The sequence below is a fragment of the Uloborus diversus genome, chromosome 8, assembly GCF_026930045.1.
Source record: "Uloborus diversus isolate 005 chromosome 8, Udiv.v.3.1, whole genome shotgun sequence".
Lineage (NCBI taxonomy): Eukaryota > Metazoa > Arthropoda > Arachnida > Araneae > Uloboridae > Uloborus > Uloborus diversus.
In genome coordinates, this window is record NC_072738.1 from 157,827,109 (window position 1) to 157,839,411 (window position 12,303).

Consider the following 12,303-nt stretch of genomic DNA (forward strand, 5'->3'; position numbering starts at 1 on the left):
ACCAACCCTACTGAGTTCTTCTCAGATTTTTTTTTTCTTTTTTAAGAATGAATTCATTTCATTTAAATAAAGGTACATCATATAATATAAAAAATAATTAATAAAGTTGTAATTTTCCGACTAAAATGGTAAATAAAGTGTTATGTTTTTATTTTTAACTTAATCTGGTATTTTAATCTAACTGTATGGTAGTTATAATCAGTGATTTTTTTTCTGGCTTTTTTTATGTCATGAAAAAGAAATTCTAAAAGCTTTCAAGTATTGGTTTTACTTAAATACTCAACAATTACTTGAACACTTTTCCGCAACTTTTCATGCCTCATTTACCTTAATATGGGCCTGTTTTATATGTAGTGTTAAAATTTTGACAGTAATTTATTGTTTTTATTTTTACAAGGTGCACATATTTTATCTGTAACTTAACTCTTAAGAAATAATCTACAATGTGTTTTTTTTTTTGCTCTTCACAGATGAAAGAAAATTAAGATCTGCTGCAAATGCAAATGATATTGAAACTGGTAATATATATTTTTTAGAACTCTTTTAAAGTTTAGATTCTGTTTTAGAGCTATTATCAAACAATTGTTCAATATTGCTTGATAATTTATAACCCTGCTTCCCAATAGTAAACAGGAAGTATGAAACTGTAAAATCTAATGATTTCTATTGATCTGCAATTCTTATAACATATTGTAGCTCCACATTATAATCATGTGTTTAAAAACAGAAAAAGTACCATCCTGCTCAGCATTGTGCCTTGAACCAGTTATTGTATTCGGATAGCAATAAAATTGTAAATTAAATTTATGAAGCTGAGATCAATCACAATATGCACGATTGAAGACAAATTTCTGATCCTAGCATTTTTCAATCTTTTATAATATAATTGATGAAAATAGCTAAGGTTCAGGAATTCATTTGCTCCCAGAAATATGACATTTTAAAACGAATGAAAGGAGCCTTATGAAAACTGTGCACTGCAGTTAGGAGTCTGTTGTGATGAAATGTGACATTTTTGCTTTATATTTCTTAGCAGCTAACTCTTCTGATTCCTATGAGAAACTCTCAAACTTTGGTATCTTCACCTAATGGAGTAAATATTTTTCAAGTTCACTAAAAAAGAAATTTTTTAGTGATTAGAATTTCGGGAAAAACCTCTGCAATAAAACGATCAACAAAGCGAAACCTTTTCATACAAGAGTAAAAATTGTATCCGTCTATTGAAAAAAATTTAATTGATTTCTCCTTTAAAAATTTTTTTTTTCTCAAGAGATTCAATAGAAATGTTCCCGATTTTCTCTGAACTTCCTAAACTTTCACCTGCTGCAAAGAGAGTTGATTGTTATTTATAACAAAAAATAAAATTGCGCCTTTTAAAATTTTCTATTTTTAAACTGAAAGTTGTAGCTCAAGAAAGTTGTGGTAATAATTTTGAATTTGGATCCTGGCGAATTCCCCGTCCAATACAAGTTCAGATGATTGCACATGGGGGGGGGGGGGGGGGGAGAGAAGGGATGCTTGTTGGCTCAGGCCCTAGCCTAAAGGGAGTCTGAGATTTTTATAATGAGAGTTGAAATATATGTAGGAGACTAGGATGAACAATATGAAGAGAGCCCTTAATAGTCATTTGTGGCAGGCCCCAAAATTTCTGTTCTTACCTCTGTACAGGTTTAATTTAGGAAAGTCCTAATTATATTTTAAACTAATTTTTTTTCTTGAGAAGTCACCCCTATGTACCGCTTAAGCCTCCATAATTTTCTGCTTTCAAAGTTGATAGCTTTGATATTTTGAAGTCACATAAACCCCTGCAAAGATTTGGAGATGAAATGTCACTGGCAATAACCTTTGAGAGGTTGAAAATTCCTTTTTTGTAACCTGTCAAAAGTTCATTGAGATTCTACCACATTGTAATAGAGTTTATTCCCGAGACTGTTTATGATGCAGCTTATACTTTTAATATTGTATGAGGCAGAAACTAGCTATCAGGATGAAAGTGCAGAATGCAATCAAGAAGAGATCAACTTAACTGAGATTTTTCTTAAGCTCTTGATGAATTTTGTACACAATAACTTTCCCCGAAGAAACACTTAGACATGAATTAGTCTTACATTATTTATCCCGAAGTATTTTGAGGTATCACAAATACTTGGTAATAACTGTATTAAACAAGTATGGTTTGTTTATATAAAACAATTGTTTTGTAATATATAAACAATGAATACATAAACAAAATTTTATAACTGGATAATGTTTCGTAAATGGAAAAAAAAAATTTAAACAAATAATTATGTTCTGAAAATATATTGTAATTTCTAGTATTGGTTTCCTCTAAATTGGAAAATAAAATTTACTAGTTAACGATAAAAAATGAGGGGTTGGACGGTTGCTCCCTTGCCCACCCCCTTTCCCCCCAATCTCTGCCACTGGTATTGGGCATCTATATAGCCATCAAAGGGAAATCACATACCTGTTTAACAATTTTTATTTTAGTATGTTTCATAAACATGATTATTTTTTAAACAATTTTTCATATTCAAAGTTGGAAATCACCTTTGAAGGGATTAAATTCTTCTTTCCAAAGTGTTTCATTAAATCCAAATGCACTGCAAAAAAAAAAAAAAAAAAAAAAAATCCCTTTATTTTTAAACTAAGTTTTAAAAACCACTTGGTTAACACTAGAATTACGGCAATCTTTTTATACCTAGAAATACGGTGGGGGTCATTTTGACCCCTGAGAAGAAATCTGTATAGTTCCCTAAATGATATTAAATACTTGTAAAAATTTGTTTAAAATTAATTATCATATTTATAATAAATGCAGTTTATTTTTAAAATTTGGAGATTTTCTGGGTACATAATGAAACATTAAAAAAAAGTTGAAAATGCCCTTCCAAAACCAGCACTATTTCAGTTGCATTTGAGAAGCTAGCGGCTAATGTTTCCTTTTAGGTACAAAAACATTATAAATGCTTCAAGTTCTTAAAGTGATATGTTCTAGGAGATGTTTTTGAGTTTCTGCTCTGTTTCAGCACCAGTAACTGTATTCGCAGTTTGTTATTTCTTAAAAAGGGTCAAAATGACATCTGCCCGCAATTTTAATTGTAACCCTTTAGTTTGGGTTTAAAAGAATTATAATTTTCTTGAAAACTTTTTATTATTACACAGCACAATGATATAGGAAAAGTCAAGGAAGGATTAAGCTTTTTATGAGAATGCAGATTAGCAGTTCGCAAAAAAATTTTGATTGGGGTCAAAATGACCCCTCCCGTAATTCTAGTGTTAAAAGTTACATTAATATGGTCTCCAAACATTTCTGAGAAGAATTTCATGTTGACAGCCTGTAAGTCATCAATTATTTATTTATTTATTTATTATTATTATTATTTTAATTAATTAATTAATTTAATATATTATTGCAATATAAACTTTTATATTTTGTTTCCATTAAAGTTAATCGACAAATTTTTAAACTGTCCCTGCTCCCCCTTTCTATATATATATATATATATATATATACAGTCAGACCTCAATATAAGGTCACTCGCAAATAAGGTCACCTCAGATATAAGGTCACTTTTCTAGAGTCCCGGCTCATTGAATAGGAATTCTATGTTATGTCTTATCGGATATGTGGTCAGGTCTTAATACATTCTTCGCTTATAAGGTCACTTCTGTCTGATTTCTTTAAATGATTTCAGTGCTTAATCACTGAGAGAGTCACTTCCAAAAATTGTCCGCGATATATAGTCCTTAAAAAGTGAAAAGCCGTATTCCTATTAACGTAGCTTGTGTTGCACCGAATGCAGTAGAAAGTGAGTAATACGACAGTAACTTTAAAGTATAAAGTAATAACGAGGACATTCAGAGTGTACTTTTTACCAATCATGAGAAGCCGAAGCTGCAAATTTTCAGAGAACATTTAAAAACCATTGTGCTTAAACTAAAGAAAAAATCTATCAGTTCAGTATTAATGATAATTTTTAAGTTAGATACATTGCACATGAGTTCTCTGCTTAGGCATATTTGTTAGCAGTTTTACTCTACATGAAAGTCCTAAAAAATCATTTTAAAATTTCTTATCGATTCCAAAAGTTTTTATTCGTTCAAATCTATTAAACTATTATAACCTAATTATTTATAATTGTGAATGTTTTAAATTTTAAAAAGAATTAATGTATATACATGTTTATTCCTTAAACACATGGTCTTAAATCTATATTGTTCGGTTATATGGTCACCCCGCTTATAAGGTCAGTTTTGTTAAGTCCCGAAGGGTGACCTTATATCGAGGTTCGACTGTATAATTAAAAAAAAATATCTTTCTGATTTCTATAATGAGTAAAAACTGTTCTAATAGTAAAAAAATTTAGAAGTTTTCTATAAAATTAAATGGAATTATTTTGTTTTATTTAGTTAGTCGATTGTTAGAAAATGACGTTGATCCATGCGCTTCTGATGGGAGACAGAGAACTGCTCTGCATTTTGCTGCAGCTGGTGGACACACTGAAATTGGTGAGCGAGGTTTTACTGTTTTAACTTCAAAGTATAATTTTTAATGCTGGCATGCATTCAGAGATCTTTCCAACATTTGCTAAGGTTTTTCAATTAATTTACTTTATTGAATAAAATATAACAACGTATATAAAGTACAAATTCAAAATGAAAAAAGGTTAAAAAACCAGAAAACAGCTGTTTCGGCACTCTAAAATACAAATGCCATCATCAGTGCAATTAAAAACGAAGACAGGTTCAACCCGACTAAAACACAGTGGAGGCGAACATTGGAATGAGAGACGAGTTGTAAAAGATATGAGAGCAGTACCGGAAACGATGACGTCAAGGTTACGTCAGAACTACAGAGGACAGTTGCACTCAGGAGAAAACGTCACGGACAAAAAATAAATCAAATAACAGACTTCCAAACATTAGGAAAAGGGGGAGTGCTAGACAAATCATTGACGATTAAATTAGCATTTTTCCATATGTAATATGACTCCCAAAATCTAAATCATGAATGGACGAACACTCGTGAATAACCTTGGCGGAAGAAAAAATAAAATTATGGCCACAAGACCAACAATGTTGAGCAATAGAGGAGCGTTTGAGATCCTGTTTTTCGACGTAGTTTTTTCGTGTTCTTTTATCCGGAATTTGAGGGATCGTCGAGTCTGCCCAATGTAGGCCAATTTGCACTGGCAGGAAACACTGTAAATGCCCCATTTGTCAAGGTTCTGAACAGGGTGTTTAAGCTGTGAAAATTTTAATTTATTAACAGGAGAAAAAGTGACGGAAAAATGAAACTTTTTAAAGATTTTGGCAATTTGTAGACTGATTTTAGGAAAAAAGTCATCATTTTTTTATGTCTGCTAAAATAAATAAAGTGTATAACAGGGGTGGTTGTGTTATGATTATTCACTTGAAATCCAGTAGTGTTCGTTTTTATGCTTTTACCTCCCTATATCTCCAATTTTCCCCTTTTCCTCAAATGTTCAAAATTACTACTTTATTAAGGTTGTGGGTATTTGGAGCTTACTGAAAGAGGCTTTAATCAGCAAAGGGGTAGATAGCTTAAGGAAGGTCATTCATCTTCATTTGGATCTAATAAATTGACCAATACCAGCCTAGCTAGGCCCAGTGCCTGTTGCTGGTTATCAACAGGCACTGGGCATGGTATTTCTATGCAGAATATTTTGACTTAATAAACTATTTTATGAATTGTATGCATAGCAAAAGTTATTGTTGTACATATGTATATTCAAGTAATAGGAGTCTTAGTTTTAAAAATTATTCCCCCCCCCCCCACTCGCCCCATTTTGCTCTTTGAAACTTTCAGGCAATTTTTTATGAACTCACGAATCACAATTACATCTGAATATTATTGCCTTTCTAAATTTAAAGTCTAATTTCAACAATAACCATTTTTTCCCAAAATAAAACTACTTTTGTCATAATATATGTCAACTTCTTGTGAATCTTTTCAATTTCGAAATATGGCTCTATAAATCTGAACTTGCACATTTATTGTCTATTGCAAGTTAATCAATGAAAGCTGAATAGGATCAAGTTTGCATTCAGAGTATTTATCACTGCTTAAGCTGCTTTTGTATATTTTGAGGTGTAGAGACTGGACTGTGGACTTTCATAAACTTTTCTTATTTCCTAATTTTTAAATTTACTCGAGGACAGTTGAAATGCCTTATTGGCAGAACAGCTAATAAATACATATGAATAATTGATTTGCGTACTTATAAATGATTTGCAAACCTAATATTTTTAGAACTTAATAGTGCAAACTGAAATAACTTTCTGGGTAGTGTTTTTGTCCTAACCGCCCTTATATTGTAATAAACCACTGTATAGATATTGGAAATAAATGTTGAAACCGGTGGGGGGGGGGGGGGGGGTGAGTGACTTCAAAAACTCCTCTCTGGCAATGCCATTGAACTTGGATATTTTAGTTTCTTCCCATAAAAGTTAAAAGCACTTATGAAAGGCTTTTTTTTTGTATTAATTTGCTGATTCTAGAAAATATACAAACCTCTGACTGCAGCAACCTTTGAAAAACCTCAAAATTAAACCTCTTAGTATCTGCTTCTCTTTATGACCAAACTTTTCAAACATTTTCGGAAAAACTTTCAACGCAGTAGATCTTTCATCAAAGCGTCTCTCCTTGTAGAAAAAGCAGTTTTGTTTTCCTATACTTTTTTGTATTATTGCCTTATTTCTATGTGTTTGTAGTAAATGAAATCTGCATACAATATTTTTAGTACAAATTTATGATATTGCCTTGAAAACAAAATTTTTTACCTTGAAAAGTACTTGAAAAGTGCTTGAATTTTTTTCTGCCTAAAGGGTATGAAGCCTGTTTTTACTAAACTGTGAATGCCTAAATTTTATGGTATGATGTAGAGATGTACCGAGTACCCGATAACTACTTGGTACTTGGCCAATTTGCCGAGTACTTAGTACTCAACCAAATTTTGATCAGATACTCGGCCAATGCTGAGTAGTTGCAAAAAATTGAATATTCTCCAAGACAGATATTAAAATTTATAAAAAAGTGCAAGCATATATATAGTATTCTGCAATCATTTACAATTCAAATTTTCAAGTCAATTTTAAATTTTGAGAATAATGACGTTTGTGATGCTTCAATGGAATAAATAATTATTTTAATGTCCCCAAAGTTGATAAAACTTATATATTAAAAATTGTGCAAAAAAGGTAATTATAGAAAATATGGAATTTTTATATTAAAAATGGATTTTTGCTACAAACAAAAAATTAGTTATAAGAAATATAAAAATACTTTTGCTTAAAAAATAAAAGGAAATAAAACAATGTTAAAAGCACAGTGCAGACATGTGTTCTGGCATTACAAAGAATTCCTTTTTCATTGCACAAAATGTGAGCTCGTAGATTTAAAGGCATCTGACAAAAGTCGGATTTTTTTTTGTCGAATGTCTTTACATTCTTTAGCTCACATTTTATGCACTGAAAAAGATGTTCCTTGTAACGCAGAAACACGTGTCTGCAGTGTTCCTACACATTTGTTTTATTTGTTTTTAAAACTTATTTATGTTTGGCGGACTAGAACTATAATAGATTGGTATAATTTGTTTTAATTCCTACTTGATTAATCATCCCTTTATTTATTTTTAATTAAATTTTTTTTTTTTTTGAATTTTTGACATAAATTTTTTTTTAAATAATACTTAATTAAATTTCAGCAGGAATTTAGTTTTAAAAACTATTATATGAACAAGGAGGACTATACTACTATTCCAATGAGTTCAAAATTCATCACATGTGTGTTGGTGGTTCTTCTTAAAACATAATTGGTACTTGGTAACTCAACCGAGTAGTGAAAGGCTGAGTACTCGGTAACTCGATACTCGGCCGAGTAATGAAAGGCCGAGCACTCGGTACTCAGCTACTCGGCCAAAGTGCTGCTCGGTACGCCTCTAGTATGATGTCATGATCACCAATTGATTAAATGTTTTGTTATAGGGGAGACCAGGGCTAGTAGTGACACTTTCGTTGTTTTTGAAATTACCGTAAGATATTAACTGATGTGAAACATTTAATGCATCATATCATTAGAGTAAACCTTGAGCAAGATATTTATAAAACACTTATCAACATTTCAAACGTTTTTCATGACATAAAATGGAATTTGCATAGCCTCTAAATTTGTCTCTACTTGCCCCGTAGCGGGGGCTAGTTGTGACATGCTTGACACACATTGTGACACCCAAAGAATGCATACAAATGTGCTGTAATATGCACAAATTATGTAAGAAATGCAGTTAAATGGGAGATTTTAAGTTAAGAGTGAAATAATTATTCATTTATAATGCTCTGAACACAAAAAGGAATACCTTCATGTTTTTTTTCAATAACACTTGAATGAAATGAAAATAAAATAATTAAATTATTAACACTTATGAACTCTTTTTTAGAGACACTTTAAAAAACTGCATTAATCAAGAAAGATAAAACGTAGACCAGCATTAATTTTTGGCCTTATTAATCTTTGACTTGGTACAATGTGTAGGCTCATTTCCTACAAGCCTACCTATTTTTATAATCACTCAATATCATCGCTTGTTTCAACATCCGATGTGCTGTTAATGCAAATAAAATAAGGTTTCTTTTTTGGTACATTTGACATGCGACCAGTTTTTAAGTGTCATGCATTGCACCCAGTCTACTATGGGTCTAGAAACTTTGTATTGCTTCAAGCAAACTAGACTTAATCAGTTTTTATCATCTTTAGAGCCATCCGAATCTTTTTTCTTCATTTTTTTAAAAAAATAACGTTGGTGTGATTTTTTTTTGCACTTTTGGCATTTCTGTACAGTTTAAATTTTGCTTTTTCTTCTTCAATTTGATCCTTGCGTTCTCTTGCTTTTTGTTTTGCTCAAATTTTCTCTTTAGATGCAGTAGCTAGAATAACAGGTTTTAAACCATTTACGATCGGAGTACTTGCAATTTCGATTTTCAGTGTTAGGTAGCAGTCTTTTTTTCTATAAAACATACAGCTGTTGGAATGCTAATGTTAACTACCATAGACTCATCTACGAGTAATTTAATGAGATTTCTCTGTTCTGAAAACTACTTTGCATTCTTACTCTCATTGACTAAATTCATTGCGGAAGTGCGGGATTTGATAACAGCTTTGTATTTATTATTTTCACTATCATTTTGGCTATCAACACTCTCATCTCTGATGGATAACGGATTGGGGCATGTAGGGACACTGTCACAACGTGCCTCCTTGACTTTGTCACAACTAGCCCCGTGTTACACCATTTTGAACTTTACTGAATAGTTTCCAAAATAGTATCGTGATCAACAAATAAAATGCATAGAATAACAGCTTGAAACATAGGTATTTATATAATGTTTGGATAGTTTTCACACCTCAGTGTCCTTAGTGGCAATGACGATTCCAACACAGGTCACAAAATTTACTTTTGCTGTAGAAAACAATAAATATTTTTATCTAGAAAACAGTCCAATGCTTAAACTTCCAAACTTACACAAGGCACTGAGAACATCAACCTGCTCACTCACATGATGTGACAGGTGTTGAAACCTATTTGCTCAGTCAGGAGGCTCGATGGCACAATTTACCCCAGGAACAACTAACCCCGGTCTTCTCTACTATTTTATTTATTTATAAAATAAAAATCAACTTTTGATGAAATCTTTGCCATTAACAATCATGTTAATTGAATAAATCAATTTGTCAAGTTTATGTACATGTATTTATCTTTACGTTGTGAAATTCTTTCAGGACTTTCCATTCTATGTATAAATTTTAATAGTGACAGTTTTAATATATCTGAAGAGCTGAGATGTAACTTTAAATGTGAGATGTTTGAGATGTTTTTGACAGCATGTGTGATAAAAATCCAAAGAAGTTCCTAATCCTACGACTTTATTCTCTTTTCTTTTACTTATTTTGTTTTTTTGACATTGCATGAAATAATTATTATTATTATTATTCGGTTTTTATTGCAGCACGGCTTTTAATAGAAAGAGGAGCTGATCCAAATCAAAGGGATTCAGTTGGAAATACCCCTTTACATTTAGGTAAGTTTAATATTACTTTGAAAGACTAATGTGTATTTTTTGTGTAGTTTATGTGTCTATTTTTGTATTTTACATTTTTTTTTTTAAATTAAACTTCAAAATAGAGAATCTTACTTGCATTTTACCCTATTAAATTTTTTTATGCACATGATATGCGTTTTGAAAAACTTATTTTTTGAGCGATTTATTGTACGTATTTTTTATGTGATTAATTTTTGAAAACCTATACTTGCTTAGCATTTTAATAAACACAAGGTGAATCAAGTTAAAAAAAAAATCTATAATATAATTTCAATAAACTGGTAAAAGTTTTTTTTATTCATCACTTATTTAATTTAGTTTTCCTTTTTAGATATACATAATGTCATTTCTCTTTGTATTTAGGTGTAATAATATAATTTTTTTTACAGCGGCATGTACCACACACATTGAAATGGTGACTCTATTGCTTAAAGGAGGTAAACTTTATTTAGATTTTTTTTTTAAATTTAGAATTCATTATTGATTATCATTATATTTGTAACCCTACCTTGCTCATTCAAAATTTCCTTTTGTTATTTGCTGTTTATGATGTTTTTAACTTTCCCCCTTTTTTTCTTCAGTTTATGTACTCTCAACCTCTACATTCCTAAATTTTCTTTGTTTTTTGCATTTAAGTATGAGGTTGGAAATTAATAAATAAATTAGAATCTAAGTTTGTGTTGGCTTTTGTTTTGGTAAAACATGCTGTTCAGGCCTTATTTTTTTATAAACTGCATTAAGAAAGATTAATTTGTCTGTTGGAACTTACTAATGGAAATCTCACTGGCCATTTAAAATAGCTACAATTCCCCCTGTTTCAAACACATGTGCATTAGTAATAGGTTCTAAAATATAGTTGCATTGAGTTCATTCTTTGAAGAAAAAAAAAACAATTAAGTTGTACGTTCTGAAGAAAAGTGAACATAAAAATACTCTGCTGGTAGCTAAAATGCTATCAGATCACCTAAAGATTGTATTACATTAGACTCTTGCTTATCCACGTTGAGGATTATACACTGTCTTTCACTCTTAAAAAGTTTCCTTGCCAGCATAGGCGTGCGCAGAGCTTCAGTAATGGGGGTACCACTGCATCCATGCCCGTTCTTTAGGGGGTTCAGGGGGAGAGCATCCCCCCCCATCTTTGTAAAATTAAGAATTGGATACAAATGGCCGTAATTTTCATCGTTTTCTAATAAATCTTGAGTTGAGCTTTGTCCTCCTCCCCCCTATACACACTGGAAAAGTACATGACTTACCAGAAAGTACATAACTTACCTCACACTCTTTTTAGATCGCTAATGGAAGATGTTTGGTCATCTTAGCTTTGAACAAAAAGCTCCTTTCATTTGTCCAATTCATGTACAGACACCCGCATAATTTTGTGTCAGAACGTACTAGAGTGCAAACAATCTTACGGAAAATAAAAACCGATAAAAACACATCCTATAACAGAGCTCTAAGATCTACAAGAACGATACGTACGTCTTTAAAACTTAAGGAAACGACAAATGAAAGTGTAAACAATTAAAATAATCCTGTTTTGAAATGCTTGAAACTTTTAATGCTATTAAATATTTTTAAGCAAATGTACAGGTTTTAGTATTATTTTACAAAATATGATTTAAATAATATGCGATAACTCTATAGCTACTACAGAAGCATCCTCCTTTTATGAGGAACCATCATTTTAAATTCCTCAATAATATCACTATCTCTTGCTGCCACGGAAAGATCCTGTTCGACGTATGGCAGGAGGAGATTTTCCAATCGATCTTGTACCATTGTAGACCGGAGCTTCGTCTTCACTATAGAGAGCTTAGAAAATGCGCGTTCACAAGAGCAACTGGTGACTGGCACTGTTGCAAACCTTTGCAGTGCCACAAGAAAATTGTCATATCTTGCTCCCCTTTGTGATTGTGCAAGCCAGGAAATCCATTCTCGAACACTTTTTGGTGGATAACTTTCTTCCTTGCGTGATTTTAGTATCCGCAATTCAGCGCTAAGTGCATTAGGATCGATATCAAAGTGATAAGCAAGAGTGTCTAAGTCAGTGCTGGTCCACTTATTTGGGCCAAGATTTAATTGAAAAATTCTTCCTATAGCTCGAATTACAATTTTTGTTTCTTGAGAAAAGCGGTCGTTTAGTCCATGAATTAAGGCATCAAGGACAGGCTAATGCGT

At 31.6% G+C, this 12,303-nt stretch overlaps 1 protein-coding gene across 1 annotated transcript in view; it reads left to right on the forward strand.

The window, feature by feature from the left end:
• LOC129227635 (ankyrin repeat domain-containing protein 54-like) overlaps positions 1–12,303 on the forward strand; it is a 46,703-nt gene that overhangs the window by 6,313 nt on the left and 28,087 nt on the right. Inside the window, exons 3-6 of the mRNA XM_054862223.1 lie at positions 471–518; positions 4,414–4,512; positions 10,030–10,101; positions 10,512–10,559. Coding sequence (XP_054718198.1) covers positions 471–518; positions 4,414–4,512; positions 10,030–10,101; positions 10,512–10,559 — 267 coding nt within the window. The remainder of the gene's footprint in view (positions 1–470; positions 519–4,413; positions 4,513–10,029; positions 10,102–10,511; positions 10,560–12,303) is intronic.